Source organism: Athene noctua, chromosome 4 (genome assembly GCF_965140245.1).
Source record: "Athene noctua chromosome 4, bAthNoc1.hap1.1, whole genome shotgun sequence".
Taxonomy (NCBI): domain Eukaryota; kingdom Metazoa; phylum Chordata; class Aves; order Strigiformes; family Strigidae; genus Athene; species Athene noctua.
In genome coordinates this window covers 251,622-270,170 of record NC_134040.1, presented here as the reverse complement: position 1 = coordinate 270,170, position 18,549 = coordinate 251,622, and the positions used below count along the sequence as shown (strand labels likewise).

The 18,549-nt window shown below is 67.2% G+C and overlaps 1 protein-coding gene across 8 annotated transcripts; it reads right to left on the bottom strand.

Moving 5' to 3' along the window:
- Positions 1-440: 440 nt before the first annotated feature.
- LOXL3 (lysyl oxidase like 3) lies at positions 441-18,205 on the bottom strand. Of its 8 annotated transcripts, XM_074904145.1 has the most exons (16): positions 18,108-18,205; positions 10,521-10,842; positions 9,792-9,955; positions 8,493-8,704; positions 7,979-8,032; positions 5,774-5,833; positions 5,299-5,518; positions 4,893-5,073; positions 4,451-4,605; positions 3,609-3,782; positions 2,915-3,077; positions 2,488-2,731; positions 1,860-1,975; positions 1,638-1,774; positions 1,179-1,290; positions 441-1,020 (listed from the first exon to the last, which is right to left on the bottom strand). In XM_074904145.1, the coding sequence occupies exons 2-16, from the start codon at positions 10,828-10,830 to the stop codon at positions 947-949; spliced, it is 2,376 nt and encodes a 791-aa protein (XP_074760246.1). In that variant the 5' UTR covers positions 10,831-10,842; positions 18,108-18,205; the 3' UTR covers positions 441-946. The 8 variants fall into 8 exon arrangements, with proteins under 8 accessions (XP_074760246.1, XP_074760247.1, XP_074760249.1 ...); XM_074904146.1 differs by lacking the exons at positions 5,774-5,833; positions 7,979-8,032; XM_074904148.1 differs by lacking the exons at positions 5,774-5,833; positions 7,979-8,032 and having other exon boundaries at positions 1,220-1,290.
- Positions 18,206-18,549: the final 344 nt, after the last annotated feature.

Genomic DNA, 18,549 nt, shown 5'->3' with positions numbered 1-18,549 from the left:
GGGGTGTCCCTCCTGCGCCCTGGCATCGTGTCCTCACTCCAGCCCGGGTGTCTGCCCCTGGCTCGGCCCCTCCCCGCCAGCCCCGTCTCCCCTGTGAGACCTCGATCCTCATGGGTCGCAGCCCCGCGGTGAGATTTCTGCATCCGGCGGGGTGGAACCAGCACTTCCCCCATCCCTGCTGCGCCAGGGGGGCCCCCTCTGTCCCCAGGCCAGGGCAGTGACGCTGGGGCTCTGGCTGGCCCCGTCCTCTGCCCACATAGGCGTCTCCCAGCAGGACCAGTACAGCCACTCCCCAGCCCTGCTGGGGCTGCGTGGGCAGGGGGGAGCATCCTTGCTCCCCGTGGGTACGGGGTGGGGGGGCAGCTCCCACACTGTGCTGGAGCCTCCCAGCCCTGCTAGGCTTCTCATCCCACCCTAGAGAAGAGCCAGCAGCCGTTGGGGAAATAGAACTGACAACTTTATAGAGAAAATAAAATTACAACTAAGAGATGGGTGTGGGAACTGCTGCCGGGCAGCTGGAGGCAGAGCTGCCGGGGCAGGGGCAGCCGCCCCATTCCTGGTGTCGAGGGGCTCCCCGGGGCTCAGCTGGGCTCTGCAGGGGTGGGGGGCCCAGGGCTGGGGCAGGAGCAGGAGGGGAGCAGGGAGGGGTGCGGTGGGGGTGCGGGACCTCCCAGCCCACCCGTGCGTGTGCCCCCGGGGAGGTGGGCACGGAGTCTTCTGGCCAGTGGTTGGGGTGGTCCCGGGCCGGGGGGGGCCGTTGCGCGGTGCCCCAGCACCAGCTCCCCGAGGTGGGGAAGGGCAGCCGGTGGCGGCCAGGCCAGGGCAGTTCCCGGCTGGGCTCGGTGGCAGCGGGGCCGGGCACGCAGCCTCCCCGCCGGCCCCCAGCAGCGTCCTCCCTGCCGTGCGGGGCGAAGGAGGGAGATGCCGTGTGCCCCGGCGCGGGGCCCTACGAGATCTGGTTGTTGAGCTGCCCCGGGTACTGCTCAAACCGCCTGCTGGCCTCCTCGCTCAGCGCGTCACCTGGGCGGGCAGAGGGCGAGAGCTGCCGGCGCTGCACTGGCCCTGCCACCCCCCCCCCGCGCCAGCCGGGCCACCCCCCCGCCGCCTGCCTCCCCCAGCCCCTCTGCTTCCCGCCTGCCAGGGCACCCCGCCCGCCCCTCGCCCCCCCGGGCCGTTACCGATGTGGCAGCTGTGCACCCAGATGCGGTGCCCGTCGTACTTGCAGTTGCATTTCATGGCGTTGTTGGTGAAGTCGCTCTCTGCTACCTCAAAGTTGGGGTTGATCACGACCTGTGGAGGGAGGGCATGAGGGTCGCAGCCCCCCCACCCCACACCTTGTCGGCTGGGCCTCCGTGGCTGCTAGCCACGTGGCCCCCAGCCCCGGCAGGACTCATCTCCTCGGCTGCCGTGGGGTGCGCAGGAGGCTCCGCTGGGGGCGGGGGGTGACCCCTCCCCTGCACACCCCCTGCCTGAGTGGCGTGGCTGGGAGCAGGAACGGGCTGAAGCCCTGCAGGCCCCCGCGCACGGGGACAGGCGCTGCCCCACCGGGCTCCAGCCCGCTCGGCGTTGGGTGAGAGGGCCTGGGGCTCACGGGGGCTGAGGGAGCACGCGGGGCCAGGGGGGCTCAGCTGCAGCACCTGCAGGATGTAGTTGCCTGGTTTGACGTCGGTGATGTCGATCCACTGGCAGTCGATGTCGTGCCTGTACAGGTCCCAGCAGCCCACGGTGATGCCCTGCTCCCCGAAGTTGGCGCACTCGTACCGCTTGGCCACGTCTGCGGGCAGGAGCAGCGCGCGGCTCGTCCCTGCTGCGGCCCCGCGTGCGGCGGGGACGGTGCCGTGAGGCCTCGCAGCACCCACCTTCCTCACACTCAGTGTCCTCCAGGCAGAAGCTGGCCTTGTGTCCCTCCGCCACCTTGGTGCCGTTGGGCGTCAGGATGTCGTAGTGGGTGAAAATGTCCATGCTGTGGTAGTGCCTGCGGGAGGGGGCCGGCAGCACCCGGCTGTGCCAGTGCCCAGGGGGCTGGGGGCTGCCGGGGGCTCAGGAGACTCGCCCTGCCCTGCAGCCCCCGCCTCCTTACCAGGGGAAGGTGCCCACGGCCCCCGCTCTGAGCTGCAGTGCTGCCAGGTCAGGCAGGGCTCAGTCCTGCCCCAGGAGGGAACACGGCTGTCCCCAGCCAGGTGGCCCTGGCAAGTGGGGGGCTCAGCCTGCAGCCCCCCAGGGCCCCCAGCCCCAATGCTGTTCATCCATGGTCAGCCCCAAGCTGGAGCAGCCAAACCTGGACCCTGGGGCAGCAGAAGGTGCCTCAACTGGTGTCACCTTCACCAGTGTAACCCTCACCAGTGTCACCCTCATCCAGCATCAACCTCACCGGGCGTCACCCTTGCCCGGCGTCACCCTCGCCCAGCCCGCCGCAGCAGCACCATCCCCCCTCTCCCCGCCATTCCCCTGCCTGTGTGCCCGTCCCTGCCCGCGCGGCGCACGCACCGGTGGCACTCGTGCCAGACCCAGGAGTGCCGGCCGGCCTTGGGGCGGAAGTCTGCGCGGCCGTTGTTGTGGATCTGGGAGGAGAAGCGGAGCAGGCGGCGGTGCCCATAGGGCCAGTTGGCCAGGCGGGCCGAGCTGGAGAGGCAGTTCTCCTCGGCGGCGCAGTACAGCATGTGCAGCGGCCGGTCCTCGATGTACGCCGTCTCCTGCACCAGCGGGGCGTGCAGCAGCAGGTCGGAGGCGGCTGGGGGGCAGGCGGCTGCTCAGGGACCGAGGGCCATGCCGCTGCGCGGGGGGCGGCGGGGACAGGGATGGGGCGAGCGCCCAGCGCAGGCCAGGGGACGCGTGCCCTCCCCGCACCGGCCCTGCGGCCTCGCCAGCTGCAAACCCCAGCGCCCGCAGCCCCCCTCCCAGCCCCCCCACTCACTCTCGGAGCAGATGACCCCCGCGGCGAAGCGCGTGCCGGTGTTCCTGCAGCTGAGGCGGGGGCCGTGGTGCCGGCAGTGGCTCAGGGCCATCTCGTGGCCCGCGCACTTCACCCCGCTCAGCACCATCTCTGTCACGTTGCTGGCGTCCCAGTACCACGTCTCCTGGGGAGAGGGTGAGACGGGCAGGGTGGCGGGGCTGGCTGCCACGGATGCCCAGGCTGGTGCCAGCTCCCCGCCACGGCCCTGCCCACGTGCCCAGGCTGCTCGCGAGGGTCTCATCCCGCGGCACCGTGCGGCTCGCGCCCCTTTGCCCCCACACAGCCCCCGTCTGGGAAGCGCCGGTGCCTTGTGCTCGCTGGGGCGTCACCCGGGGCCTCCCCACCGGCACCTACCGTCACCGCGTGCAGGGAGTAGCCCAGGCCCAGCTGGCGGCAGGCCACCATCGCCTCCTTGGTGGTCCAGCCATCACTGCACACCGTGCCCCACTTACTGCCTCGCTTCACCTCCACGCGGCCCTCAAACGCCGTCCTCCCGCCGGCCAGGCGGATCTGCGGGGGAGCCCTGCGGCCGTCAGCGGCGCCCGCGCCCCGCCACCCCCTCCCCATCCTGGCCCTGGCCCTGTTCCCATCCCATCCCCGCGGGGCGGTGGTGGTGGCGGGTCGCTGCCCTGGACGAGCTGGTGCTGGCACCTACTTGTAAGCCGTGGTTAGCGAATCCCAGCCCCAGCTGGCGACAGGCCACCATCGCCTCCAGCGTACCCCAGCCTTCGCCGCAGACCAGACCCCAGCGGGGCTGCTCCCCGTCGCCAGCCCCCACCGCCACCTCGACCCGCCCCTCGAAGCGGCTCCGGCCCCCGCTCAGCCGAATCTGCAGAGAAAGGCGGTGGCAGCATCATGGTGGTGGCAAGTGATGCTCCCGCGGCCACGTCCCGCAGGACAGGCGTCCCCATCCCCGGCGCAGCCAGGGCTGTGCTGCGGCACCCAGACGGGCCCTGGGCCGGGGGTGCGGGGGCACATGGGGAGGGGGCAGCCAGAAGCATGGGCACAGCTTTGCTCAGCAGGGAACTCAACCAACATGGCAGGTTTGGAGGCAAGAAATTGCTTGTGACTTTGGGAATTGTCTCACCAAAGCAGAGAAAAATAGTTCATTTTGAAATGGCATTCCCATTTCAGAAATGACAGGTGTGGGAAAGTTAAAAAAGGTTAAAAAGCCCAAAATGGATGAAATGACAGACCAGGGAAAACAGGAACATGCAGCTCCATTTGCTCATTTCATCATCAGTCAAAAAAATCTCTCCTAGTTGTCCCACAGTGATTTTTTTTCCTGGTGCTTCTGCCGGGGGGCTGACAGGGGCTGGCAGCAGGAGAGCAGCAGGGAGCAGCAGCCCCACCCCACCCAACCCAGTGGGGCTCCACGGGGCACCCACAGCCCCCCACAGCCTCCCGTCCCCCCCTCCCCACAGGGGCAGCTCAGGGCTCCCACCCACAGACCCCCCAGGGCGGCCCTTGCCTCGGGCCAGGGGGAAATGTGCGCACCAGGGTCTCGTAGCCCATGTAGGGGATGTTGCAGCGGACGGCCGCATCCTCTGCGTGCTTGCAGTCCTCCTGTGTGATGTTCTTGAAGGGGCAGCTCCAGAGGGACGTCTCGGTGCCCAGGCACTGCACCTCATTCAGGTGGATGGGCCCCGTCCCTGCCGGGGGCACCACCGAGCTCAGGGCCCGGTGACACAGGGATGGCCCCATGGCTGCCCCTGCCCTTGGCTTGCAGCGAGGGAGCACTCCTGGCCCCCACGGCTGCTGCCCAGCTCAAGCGGCCGTGGCCCCTCGGGGATGCTCAGGGCCAAGCCCAGCGCCGGGCATTCACAGGACCAGCCTGGCCGTGGCTCCCCGCAGCCCAGCAGAGCCCTGCGCCTGGACAAGCTCCTCGGCCGCAGCCCCCAGAGGGCGATGCCTGGCCCCTCTGCCCCAGCGGCCTCACCTTGGCCCATGCGTGCCCCAGTGAGGGCCTCCTTGGCGCTGCCGAAGCCCAGCTCGCGGCACACCACGCTGGCCGACAACAGGTTCCAGCGGTCATCGCAGATCGTGCCCCACTCGCTGTTCTTGAGCACCTCGACGCGGCCCTCGCCAACCTTCGCGCCGCCCTTCAGCCGGATCCGTGGCTACAGGGGAGCAGAGTCAGGGCACGGCACAGCACAGGGGTTGCGGGCTATGACTCTGGGGTGTGCAGGGGCAGGACACCGTCCCCACCTCCTGCTCTGTGAGCTGATCACCCAGGGACCTGCACACCCGCCCTCAGGTGCAGGCCGGGGGAACAGAGCCCTGCAGCGGGGTGGTGACCAGCTGTGGGCCACCACAGAACTCATCCCCCTCCCCACGGGGCTCACCTGGCCCTGCTGCTGTTGGCGCTGCTTCTTCTTGTGGGCGCTGCCAGTGGCGAAGAGGGGCCCGGGCACACAGCTGACGACAGCGGGCATGCCGGCGCTGCAGGCGGCCGAGGCGTTGCCCCGGTAGAACTCGAAGGCGCACATAGAGAGGTGAACCTCCGTCCCCGCGCACGACACCGAGTGCAGGCGGTAGTTGAGCTGCTGCCGCTCCGTGAAGAGCCTGCAAGGAGTGAGGAGCCCTGAGACACCACTGGCACGGCCAGCTGGCAGCGGAGGTGTTGATGGCCACCCTGCCTGCAGCAGCACGTGCCGCCCGTGCCCCTCGCTGTGTTCCCCAGGCAGACACGCCGTACCCGTGGGTGCCCGCCCCTCACCAGCCGCCTGCCCCACATCCCTGGCAGCACGGGGACATGCTCGGCTCCAGCAGGGCTGAGCGGGGTTCCTGGCACTCAGGCTCTCCACTGGAGCCATTTACCTCCTCCTGGACCCTACGTCCTCCCTGCGCTTTTGTTTAGGCTGAGATTTGGAGGCCAGCCTGGAAAACAGAAAACAACCGTCAAGGAGCCTAGGGCCTCTGGCTGTCACCTCCACCGGCTGCAGTGACACGGGGAGCTCAGCCAGCCCTGGCTTTGACTGAAGACAACTGGGCACATTGGCCCCTGAGGGAGACTCATGCATGTCCCCTTCACGTCACACATGGGTGACAGCAACGTGACATAACTGCCCGGCACAGCAGTGATGTAGTTTCCTGCCCACATCCCAGCAGGAAACTGCCCGATGCAGCAACATCCCACGCTGCCTTGTCACACAGCAGAAGATCAAACGCCAGGGCAATGATTTGATCTGTCGGGTGCAAGTGAGGTGTGTCCATGTCCTTGTCCAGACACCAGACAACGTCACTGCGCTGTGCTCTGAGGGGGGCAGGATGCCCCACAAGCGCAGCACCAAGCAAGCGGCGTGTGCGGCGGGCACCCTCCCCAGCGCCGCGGGGCACAGTGGGACTCGCCCAGGCTTGCAGGGACCCCCCGCCAGCAACGGGAGGTCCTCAGGTGCAGCTGTGTGGTGCGGGGAAGACAAAGTTGCCCAGGGCCTGGCGCACACGTGATGGTCCCAACACACTCAAATGCTTTGCTTTGCTCAGGGAGAAAGACGCCGAGCGGGGCCAAAACCCCAGGGAGCGCAAGGAGTGGAGCAGAGTACCCCAAAACAGGGGACTGACACCCTCCCAGACACAAGGCAAAACCAAGCCTGGCACTGAGCCCGCTGGCCGGTGGTAGGTTTGTGTCAGTCTGCACAGGCCACAAGCCCCAGGACACAGCCCAGGACATCAGCCAGAGGACAGCAGCACCCATTCACACTCATGAAGCCACATCTCAATCCTGCAGCCAGTTCTGGGTCCCCAGCACAAGAAATTCATCAGCTAAGAGGTGTGGGCCCTGGGGATAGCCACCTTGGAGGTTTTCAAAAGCCAAGGGGATGACAACCTGGGCTGACCCATAACTGGCCCTGCTCCACGCGGCAGGTCCAGGACCCCCAAGGTCCCTTCCAGCCTGGATTATCCTGTGACCCCACGTCCGACTGCAGCCGTGCAAACCAGCATGTGGCTTTCAGGAGGCAGCTCCTGCTCTGGGTAGAGGGGAGGGAGCAGACCCCAGACTCATGGATTTCATGAAGCATTTCACCCAGTGCTTCAGGGGAAATACCCGCTTCTTGGAGAAGAGGCAATCAGCACCAAATCAGAGACTTGACAGCACATTGTAGAGAGCGGGACCTGTGGAGGGGTCTGAGGAGACCCCCCGGGCTGATCCTGTCTGGATTTTCATCACCACTGCAGGAGATAGCAAGGGCACCTCTTGGGGACACAAAGCTGGGAAGTGCTACAACAAAGAGCTCACAAGGGGTTCGGAGCATAGGGAAGGTGGTGGGACCAGGGCAAGGTCGTGTGCTGGGAGCTGAGCAACGTCTCCACGCTGCCATGGGCTCAGGCAAGAGGTGCCAGGCCATGGCCCAGAGGGGATGGTCTCTGGCTTGCTGAACCCACCACCAAATCTGGCAGCAGGGCTCAGGGACGGAGAGAAAGGGCAGCCAGACTATCCCTTGGGACTGGCAGAAAGGCAGCAAGAGCGGGTGGGCAGAGGGTGCAAGAGACCCCGAGCAGATGCAGCGCTCCAGACAAGACTGTCACAGTGCCCATCACCTGGCGCCCGGCGGAGCTGAGCAAGCGCTCCCATGCCTGCACCCGCCCACCCTGCGGCAACAGCTTCCCCACTGCCACTTTCTGCAGAAAGCAGCCCATTTCCACGGCCCTCCCCTCCCATCCGCCAGGAGAGACGGCTCCACTCTGGGGCCAGGACACCGTGGCCCCCTCCACGCCTCCCAGGGGTGCTGCTCACAGCGGGTCTGTGCCGCAGACCCTGACCCCTGCCAGGACCCCTGCCCGGTGCGTGGGACGCAGCCAGCCTGGGAGACGCCTGTCTCTCACAGGGGACGGAGGACCCCGGTGCCACAGGCAGGTCCCAGCGGGGTGGGGTTTGTCCTGCTTGCCCAGCACAGCCCGGGCCCTCGGTCTGCTCCATCCAGATCCATTTGTGCCAGGATCTGTTGTGACGGCAGAGACCGGCGGGGCCGGCCAGCCCGGCTCTGCCAGGGGCTCAGCAGACGGGGCACCCCAGCCCCTTACCTGCTGCCCGGCCGCAGGCTCCGGCCCTTCATCCTGGCCGCACGCCTCAACCGCCTGCGGGAGCAACACTGCAGCTGCCCGAGCAGCACCGGCACCGTGCCACGGGCAGTGGGTCCGTGCCCACGTCCCTGCAGCCCTCGCTCGGGCCACTGTGCTGCTGGAGCAGCCCTGCCTGGCTCGGTGCCAAACCTCCCCTCAGATAGGGACCCCCGAACTCTGCGCCGGGGGGAAATGTGGAGGTACAACAGCTGCTGGCTCGAGCAGCCTCTGCAGTGGTGCACGGGGCAGGTGGGCAGCCATGGCCACACCACAGGTCCCCGGCTTGGCTGGCAAGAGCCCATATGGCCAGCTGGGGCTGGGACCGACAGGCAGCAGGGATGGGAGGGATGCTGGGGAGCCACAGCATCCAACAGCATGGCCCCTGCTGTCCCTGGCACTGGCCCTAGCCCTGCCCCAGCCCCATACCCCCAGCTCTGTTCTGACACCCCACAGGCTCCCTGATGGTCTCACTCACTTGTAGAAGTTCCTGTTGACCTTCTTCTCAGCAGGGAAGCCCATCATGCCACAGACAACACGGCTGTTCTGGCTGTTCCAGCCCTCATCGCAGATCTGTGCCCAGCCATCCCTGTAGCGCACCTCCACAATGCCCTCGGTCACTGGCAGCTGCCGCCGGCCCCCGGCCACCACCGGCCGCAGGCGGACCTCCTCCACGTGGCTCTGCTCGCTCTGCAGGGCACAGGGTTTGCATGGCAGCCCGCCGCCCCGGCTCCCTGCCAGCCCCTTCCCAGGAGGGGCACCCATGGGAGATGGGGGTCCCCAGTCCCTGATGGGGAAGAGGGACGGGCAGGTCCTGCGTCCCTGCAGGCCACATCCAGTGGCCCTGGCTGGCCAGGACCCAACCCCATCCTGTGCAGCCAGACCCCACGTCCCCCCAGCCCCCAGGTGCATCTCCTGGGTGCGCAGAGGGGTGAGCCAGCACTGCCGTCCTGCCACCTTGGGAACCTGCACCCCAAGGGAGGGTGCCCAGACCACCCGCCCAGAGCAGGACAGCAGTTGGGGTGCTGGGACATGGCCACAGCCCCCCTCGCCTCGCAGGAGACCTGGTGTCCCGTGCCCAGAGCTGTGCCATGGCCCCATGCCCAAGCCACGTCCTGAGTGGAGCCTCGTCCTCCACAGACACCATGGCTGCAGGGGGACAGGGCCCTACAAGAGCTGGTTTGAGAAACAGAGAGTCTGGAAGAGGGAAAGAGGGAAAGGAAGAGGCCAAGTGTGCTGGAGGATCGGGTCTGGGACTGAGGATCCCCGGTAGCCAGGAGAAAAAAAAAACAGGTTGCAGAGGTGTGAGACAGACCCTTGGCCCAGAGAAGTTGGGGGGGGGGGGGGGGGGGGAAGAAGCAGCTCGGGATGCTCAGGGTGGCTGTGGCAGCTCCATGCTCCCAGGCAGGGCACGGGAGGGATGTGCCTGCTGCCGGGCTGCCCGCTGGCTCCTGTCTGCTCCCTGCAGCCCCGGAGCCGGGTTGCGCTGGGTGCACCCCAGAGAAATGGGTGCTCAGGCGACTTGGGGGCACAGGCAGTGGGGGAGCACGTTCCCCTCTCCACGGGGAGATGGGGACAGCCCCTGTGCTGGGGCTGAGGGGAGGCACTGACATGATCCCCTGGTCCTGCCTGCAGGAGCCTGCCAGCGTGTCTTGTGGAAGCTGCCTCCCAGATATTCAGGGGGAGTGAGGGCTGGTGGGGCTGCCCACAGCAGAGCTGCCCACAGCAGGGCTCGGGCACCTGGCACGGCATGACCCTGGGCCAGCAGCTTCCTCACCTCGATGATGTTGGAGTCCTTGAAGCCTGGAATGCGCTCATCCTTGCAGATGACACCTGCATCTTCCTCATGGCTGCAGTCGCTGTTCCCCCAGCCCCGGTGTTTGCAGTCCCCGATGCTCTTCTCGGCGCCGGCACAATTCACGTTGTCCAGCCAGATCCGCCCTGCCAGGCACCAGGACCGGGCTGAGGGGGGGCCAAACCCACGCAGCATCCCCTGGGAGCGGGGAAGGTGCTGGTGGAGCACGGCCAGGGCCCGCGCAGGGGTGCAGCAGGGGCGAGGATGTGGGCCAGGGGCAGCCCCCCCTCGGCAGGAAGCTGAGGCCAGTGAAATGCCACGAGCAAAGCCCTGAGCGGGGGATATGCAGATGTGGAGCTTCCACCTCCCAAGAGGCTGGTCTGCCACCACAAAGCCCCCCATAATGTGCACCCCGGGGTCGGTACAGCTCCTCACCTGCGCCGTACCCCACAGCAGCCCGGCACAGCAGCACCGCAGCCGCAGCGTGTGCTGGTGACCGCCCTGTGCCCCGGGTACCCACGCGGCAGCTCACAAACACACGGAGCCTCGTCGCCTGCGTTGCATGTGCATACACACGCGTGTTCACACCCTCCCGCGCACACCCACGATGCTGGGCGCTCAGCACCACCTGCCCCACTGCCCCGCCAACAGCGCCCGCAGCCCCCGGCAGCAGCGCCCAGGCAGAAGGGCTGCGCCCGCCGCCCCTCTTACCGACGCCTTTGCCGTACTTGGCACTGTGGGCCCAGCCAGTGGCAGCCACAAAGCCGAGGTGCCGGCACAGCACGTGCGCGTTGGCCAGCGTGAAGTCGTCGTCACAGATGGTGCCCCACTCGTCGTTGTAGAAGACCTCGACGCGGCCCTCGTTGTGCTTGCGAGGGTAACCAGCCAGGCGGAACTTCAGCTGGGGGCCGGGGCCGTGCGTGGGGGCCAGGGGGGTGGGCTGGGCACTGCCCACCCACAGCCACACGCTGCTCAGCAGCACCAGCAGCTCCTGCCGTGCCCGCGGGCCGCAGCTTCCCATGGCAGCTCGGCTCTGCGAGGGCAGGAAGGGTCAGAACACACGGGACACTGAGGCACCGGCCCCCCGGCGCAGCCCCGCGCCGGGCCATCCCCCGGCTCACACGTGGCTCCGCTCCGCACCAACACACCCGCGGGTCTCGTACCCGGCCAGAGCCAGCCCACCCTCGCTGCCCACCTGGTGTCTCCCACACACAGCCCCCACGTCGGCCAGAGCCCCCCCAGCACCTCGCGCCCCTGCACAAACGGCCGCTACCAACACCCCACCACGCCGACGGGTGGCATCTCCCACGCCAAAGGCAGTGAGGGCCGACAGGCAGAGGAGTGTGTGTCACCCCCAGGAGAGCCCGCTGGGAAGGAGGGGGACTGGCTGCCAGAGCAGAGCGGGCTGGCACAGGACCAGAGCCCGGGGAAAGCCCAGCTGGGCTGGCCAGGAGCTTGACCCACCACAAGCCGTGCAAAGGCCACCGGCAGCAAGGGGCTGCCAGCCCAGGCTCCTGCCCGCCGTGAGGAGCAAGGCAGCCGGGGCCTTTCACATTCCTCCCCGTGCGGCATTTCTCCAGCCCTGCAATAACATCTGCGGCTCGCTGAATACCTGAGGGAGATGTGGTATTCCTGCACCAGTCCCATCAGCAAACAATGGTGAAAACACTTCTCTGTGAACCGCCATCCCTTCCCAGCACTACTCCAGTTTATCCCGTCAGGGACCACTTTAACCCTGCGGGTGCCACAGCAGCCCAGGAACAGCGTTTCTTGCTCCAGGCCATGATTTTGACTTTTGACAGCAAAGAAACGATGCCCAGCGCCGCCGGGGACCCACCTGCCTCTCACCACCGCAGCATCACGTCACCCTTCCAGCCAGTCCCTCCATGGGTGGGAAAGCACACCCCCAAACCTGGGACCCCCCAGACAGGCCCACCACAAATCCGCCTCTGCATCCTACATCCACCAGCCCAAGAGCAGACCCCGCACGCCGTGCACACACAGATCGGGCTGGTCATTAGACCTTAGTCAAAAAGAGCAAGGTCTGGTTTACCCACAAGCAAGGGTGATTTAAGACTCCAACTTTCAGCTCCAGGGTTACAGAGAAAGAAACACAAATGCGAACCCCGCAGGTGCTCCCAGCACGGGGCTGTGCCGCAGGGACCCTCCCCACGGTGCAGTGCTGCCTTGCCTGACACCCCGCGAGCCTCCATCCCTGCACCAGTCTGGGGGGACCGCAGGGGTGTATCAGGGCACCCTCGGGGACCACAGCTGCTCTTTGGGTGCTGGCTGTAGGAGCCCCTTTCCCTGGACCAGGGCCTGTCTGCGCACTGTCCCTTTGCTCCAGCCCCCCGACACCTGCAGGGTGGCAGCAAGGTCCCTGCAGCGGCTCTGGGAAAGGGACCCTCACAGAGCGAAGGTACTGGGGGGCCCCCCCCCTCGGACAGCACAGCCTCTCCGGGCCACAGCGCCAGCACCGGGCTGGGGGCTGGCACGATGCACCCACTGCCCCGCCGGAACCTGGGGCAGGGGCTTGGCAGAGGCTCCACTAGCGGGAACCAGCCCCGCTCCTGCTCTGGTCACTGTTCCAGACGATGGAGGCCGGGTCACCCCTCCAGCCTCTGGGAATGCCTCCTGGACCCAAGGCAAGGATAAGCCAGGGCAGTGGCCAGAGACAGCCCCTTTCCACGCCCATCACACCAACAAAAACCCCTGAAGGGGCCCCGACCTGCTGCCTGCCCCTGCTTCGGGCACGTGCCGCGTTGGAAGTGCCACTGAGAGCAGCGAGTGCCTTGGGGAGAGCGCCCAGTGCCTGCAGAGAGAGGGTGAGGGGTAACAAGAGGACTGACACCACCAGTCCAGGCCAATTCGAGACACTGTGGTGGCCCTCGGGGCAATCACATCAGCGCCAGGTCTGGCTCTCTGCTCTCACAGCCCATGGGGGACTCAGGAATGCACCCTGGCCAGGGCAGCCAGCAGTCCTGGGGTGGGTGGGAGCTGGCTCCAGGCTCCCCACACCTCAGCTGCCTGCTTTGGCACTGCGAGGACAAAACAAAGCCCAGCAGGAAGCATATTTGTGGGCAGGCAGCAGGGAAACGCTTTGCTGAACCTTTTAATCAGCCCGTTACGGCAGAAAGAGGAGGGCAGGCGCAAAGGGCCACCCCAGCCCTGCCAGCGGCTCAGGGAAGGGGGTCTCGGGGCTTGCGGGGGCAGGCAGGGCAGGACCGCTCCATCCACACCTCTGCTCTGCTGGGGAAACAGCGAAGGGATGAGTTCACCATCTCACAGCAGTAATAAAACAATTCTTATTCCACCCACCCGTCACCGAGGGGTCATCCCCCTGCCCAAGCGAAGCACTGTAGAGCTATACCACTCAGAGCTATACCACTTACCACAATGCACAAATCTGGGCCCTCCCAGTGATACCTGTAACACACCTTGAGACACTGGGGAAGCTGCAAGCGCACGAGGACTAAAGCTCTGATGTGGATGGCAGGCAGGCTCAGGCTGTTTTGCAGTGGGTCAGTACAACATTAAAGGGCAGCAGCACAATTAACGCCAATCTCCACAGTTCTGCAGAAATAGCCCGTGTCAGAAAGCTGGTGTGACCTTTTATGAGATCACAGGTTTGGTTAATTGGAGTAACTGTGTTGATATAACAGGCTGAGACTGGAAGGCATTCAATTCATCTTGCACCACCTTTTAATGAATAATTAGCACTCAACAAAATCAGTGCACCTTCTACTAAGTGGATTAAAACTGGTCACCTGCTGGAACTAAAATGTGGTTACAACGGGGAAGTCGCCATTCAGGGGGCTTTCTGGTGAGGATCACATGCTTTGCAAAGCAAAACCCTCTCTGGAGGGGGAAAAGGTCCTGTCCTGCAAGGACAGAAATGGGTGGGAGTGTGCACAGCTGTGATGGGGACAGACCCGGACAGCCTGGTAGAACAGCACCACGCAGCCCATATCCTTGGCTACGAGGAAAATTTAAGCCCGTGCATTTAGGAACAAGGTGTGTAGGACCGGGGAGCAGAACGCGGCCCACGAGAAAGCACTTGAGCTTTGTGCAGCAAAGCACCATCCCCACAGAGCCCCAGGCCCCTCGGAGCCCCGGCAGCGCGACCACCAGCACCGGGCAGGATCACCGGCGTGGGGCGGCCCCACAGCCCTGCCCAGGGCACGGGGATGACCGGAATCAGGGGGGGAGCGGCGGGGCTGTGCGAAGCTGGGACAAACATGCCCCAGCCCAGGACCCCGACAGCAGCGGGAGGAGGCGCCCCATGTCAGGGCAGGACGTCGTGCTGCGACCCCGCTCTGCCGCCCCCAGCTCGGCTACCTCAGCCTCTCTACTTAAAAGCCGACGGTGGGTTTCTCTTCCCCACAGCTCTTCAGTTGATTCTGAACCTGCTCAAACTTCGACCATCCATTCCTGCCTTACACCCACCTCGCTGCCCACCTCGGCTCTCTGTTCTCAGGTCACGGCTTTCCTCTGCTCAGGCTCCAGCGTCCCTCACCCCCACCTCTGCCCCCGCAGCTCAGCCTGTCCTCAGCTCCCGACACTCATCCTGGAATTTCCCAGTGAAATGCCCAGCCGAGGTCTGCCCGGGCCCTCAGAGCTTCCCGCACCCAGCCCCGGAGCACGGCCCAAGCTGCCCCCCCGTGCCTGTACTAACCCCTTCTCCGAACGTGCTCTGGGCCCATGTGCCAGGGCACTCCGGCTAACAGGGCTCTCATTGTCCACATCACTTTTTCCATTTTCTGAAACGCAAGCAGTGCGTTTGCTCTTCTCCAGCCATGTGACGCTGCCCGACTCCCCGGCCCCGCCTGCTGCTGCCACCGGGGAGCCCCCCCAGCCCCGGCGGGTCGGCCCAGGAGTGGCTCGGACCTGCGGGTCGGCGGATGGGGCTGCTCCATGCGCAGTGTCCCCGGGGTCCAGCCCCTTTCAGCCCCTTCCCCAGCTGAAGCAGCCTCACAGCACGGCCGTCCTGTCCTGCCACCTGCCACCAGATCTGTGCCCGGGCTGGGGCTTCTCGGCTGGAACAGACAAGCTGGGGGGTCCCTCCACCCTGCAGGGGCTGATCACCCAGCACCAGAGACCCAAGAGGCATTTCCCGCCTCCTTCCCACCTCTGGCCAGGGGAAGGTGCCCCCCATTGTCCAGCCTGCACAAGCCGTCCCTGCTGAGAGCACAAGGGCAACAGCTCCTGCCCGACCGGCACAGGGGCCACCAGCAGCATGGCAGGAGGACACCGGAGCTCTGGTGCTCCCAGAGGAGCAGGAATCTGCAGGAGCCACGCGCGTGCCCCAGTGAGGGCGAAGGCCAGAGGTGCAGACAGCCTGGGTACCGGGCAGGGCAAGGGGCCGGGAGTCGCCTGGGGCAGGGACCGGGGTTCCAGGCATGTCCCCCGGCTGCTGCCGCCGCACATCCTGGACGGCAGCCGGGCACAGTCCTGCCTGGCCTCGCCTCCCCAGTGCCCCGGCTGTCCTGCTGCCAGCTGCCTCCAGCCAGGGGCCACCTTCTCTCGCACCGGGGCTCCTGCCAGAGCCGCCGGCCAGCCCATGCAGCGCTGTGCTGAGCCGTGCCGTGCCGCGCTGAACGCGCCGGCCCCAGCGTGCGAGTCCGAGTCTGCTCAGACACGCGGCAGCACTCGGACTGCAAGTGGAAAGGGCTCAGGAGGACAGGCTGGCCCTGAGCAAACGCCGGGCGTGGGAGCCGGAGAGCAGCCCAGGTCCTCGCCACTGCCCAGGAAACCTCAGGAATGTCCCGGCCGGGTGTGTGCAGGGCCCGAGCCACCTCCCAGCCCGCGGCACAGCTGGCGGGGCATCCGAGAGCCCCGCGGGGCTGAAACCCCGGGGCTCCCACACCCCCCCAGCATCAGCCCCACACGGCAGCGGGCGCGGGAACCCTTTGGCACAGAGGGCAGCCCCACACAGCACTGTTCAACCTGCTCCCACACCAGCCCTGCTGGCTCTGCCTGTCCCAGCGGACGACGTTGACTCCTGTGCCCCCCAGGACAGAGCCACCCCTGCCCGCAGCCCTCCCAGCTTGCACCGCTCCCACCATCACTCTGCTCCCCCAGCTGCATTTCGCACAGGCGCTGCCCCTCCAGAGGCTCGGCTGTGCCAGGAGGGGTGAGTGGCACTGACAAGGGGTGCCCAGAGCCATGGGGGTCTGGTGGCCCCCAGGGACTGTTCAAATCTGATGTGCCGTTTGGCACCCACCAGGCACTCCGAGGGACACTGGTCTGCCCCTGTGAAACCCCAGTGAACAGCAAACAGACCCCAGGAAAGGGGCAGCTCCTGACGAACCGGGGCCCCTAGCAGGTTGGCGTGTTTGATCAGCTTGCATTAGGGCAGAGAGTGCGGGGCATCCCTGCGGCATGGAGACGACATCCCAGGCCGCGGGAGTGGGGAAGGGCCAGGCACAGCGGGCCCCACAGGAACACGCTCTCTCAGCAGCTGCCTTGGACACCACACACAAGGACACGGAGCAACCCGGGCACTGACACTGGAAGGACTCAGAGAAGAGCAGCACAAGCGACCGAAGACCTGGGAAACCCGCCAGCACTAGGAGGAAGAAGCTCCCTCTGTTTATCGTTGGGAAGTTTAAGGGGTGACACGGTCACACTCTGCCGAGGCCCACGCCAGGACATCCCTGAGAACGTGGGGTTGTGTCCCCAGCACTCGGGGCAGGAGGAGGTCTGGTGGGTCCCATGGCTCAGGCGCTGGGCTCCTTCCGCCCCTTCTCCCCAGGGCCCCAGAACGCACAGCCCAACGCTGGCCCTTTCGCAATCCCAGCTGCCTGGACTGGCCTGCTTCGTTCTTGCTGCTTCCTGGAGCGTGTGTGCAGGAGCTGGGGGAGCCCCAACACCCCCATCCCGCTCGGTGGCCTGCAGGGACCCCACGGGCTCAGATCTCTGGGGTGAGCACAGCCAAGGTCTGGAAGGCAGCAGGGCTCCCCACCTGAACTGGTCTCAGAAGGACCAGGGTGCAGCCCAGGGCCACCACAGGAGCCCAGACATCCCGGCAGGCTCAGTGACACCTCACAACACCACCCACCTCCCGCTGGCAGCATGCCTGTCCGTGCCGCCCCATCACCTGCCTCCGTCCCCGGCAGCGACAGGGACGCTGCTGTGGGCAGCACAGGCGGCTCCCGGGGCTCTCCGGGGCGTCAGCTGTGGCAGAGCACCGAGGGCTCGCCGGGGCTGAGCCCCCGCTTCCCCTGCTGACCCTGGGTCCAGCCCCAACGGGCTGCCTGATGTCCCCCTGTCCCGCCGTCACCCCCTAGGCCAGGGCAGGTTACAGTACAGCTCTCTGCAGTTCCTAACACCATCCGGGGCCCTCGACTCTGCCAGGGACTTGCCTGCTCTGCTCCGGGCCCCCACTGGGCTCTGGAGGGGCAGCCCCGGGGACAACCAGCTGCTGCCGGGAGGGAAAGACCCTGGAGGAATGTGCAGACGCTGCAGCCATCAGCCACACGGTCTCAACATCCCGGACAGGCTGGGGTTCGAGCGGCGGGACTGGGGGGCCCAGACACCCTGGAGCAGAGGAGCAGCTTGCCTGGAGGTACTGGGAGATGGGCGACCTGCTCAGCTGCCTGCCCGCTCCTCTGGGGGGGTGCAGGGCCAGCAGCCCCCCCAGCCCTCCCTCCTCACATCCCTTCATCCCTCCTCTCCCCCAAGGGCCACAGAAATTCCATCTTCATGGAAATCCTGAGTCTCCACCGGCCTCTGTAAACCGCAGCTCAGCAAACGCTCCTCCCGCAGCCGGCGCGCAGCCCGCGGGGGACCCACAGCCCCGACGGGGCACCCCGCAAACCTGCGGGATCTGCTGGGCGCCCCTGCCCGCCGAGCACGCGGGAAGCCCACGCTGCCTGCCCTGCCCACACCCCCCCGCCTGCCCACCCCCTCCGGACCGGCCGCACAGCCACGGGCATCCCACCGCGCACGACGCCCGCGCCCTGCAGCCAACACCGGGCACCCTCCCTGCGGCCGCGGAACGGCGGAGCCCGCGGAACGGCGGAGCCCGCGCCCCGGCACCCCACGGGCACCCCACGGACACGTTCCCACGCCCGGGGGTTTGGGGCGGGGAAACCGGCCCCACGCAGCCCGGCCCGGCCCCGCAGCCACCGCAGAGACACGCTCCCCCCCACACGCCGCGGCTCCGCGCTCGCCCCGCGGCTCCGCCACAGCCCCCCCCGGCACCCCCCGCCCGCGGCCCGGCGGGGCCGGGCAGGGCTCGGCGCATCCAGCCCCGCCGCGACCGGGCCGGTCCCGCTGCGCTGCCCCGGGCGGTACCTCTCGTCCCCGCGGGCTGCGCGGCTCCGGCAGCGCCGAGCGAGAGCGTCCGGACGAGCCGACCCGAGCCGAGCCGAGATGAGCCGACCCGAGCCGCGCCGCGCTGAGACGAGCCGCCCTTCTCCGCCCCGGCCCGCCCCGGGGCCGCCCCGCCACCGGCCCGGCCCCGCAGCCGGGACGGCGAGGATGGGCCCCGCGCCCCCGTCCCACCGCCCCGGCCGCCCTCCGCTCCCCCGCGTGGCCGTGGGCACTGGGCTCCCACCAGCCCGGGGACACCGAGCTCCTCGCCCAGCCCGGGAGTCCTTCGGCAGCGCCGGGGACGGGGCTCCGGGCACGGCAAACCGGGGAGCGCAACGGCGCAGGGAAGGGCAGGGCTGAGCGACACCCCCCCACTCCCCGTCTCTTGGGCACCCCTGCCCCAAGCTCCCCTGGGCCCGGGGGC

Bases quoted from the DNA above. Each gene is read 5' to 3' on its own strand.
- LOXL3 (XM_074904145.1), bottom strand. From the start codon at position 10,830: ATGGGAAGCTGCGGCCCGCGGGCACGGCAGGAGCTGCTGGTGCTGCTG. The intron at 3,783-4,450 runs GTGCGCACATTT...CTTTCTCTGCAG, and splicing joins ACATGGGCTACGAGACCCTG to ATTCGGCTGAGCGGGGGCCG. The intron at 2,732-2,914 runs GTGAGTGGGGGG...CCTGCCCCCCAG, and splicing joins GGGGGTCATCTGCTCCGAGA to CCGCCTCCGACCTGCTGCTG.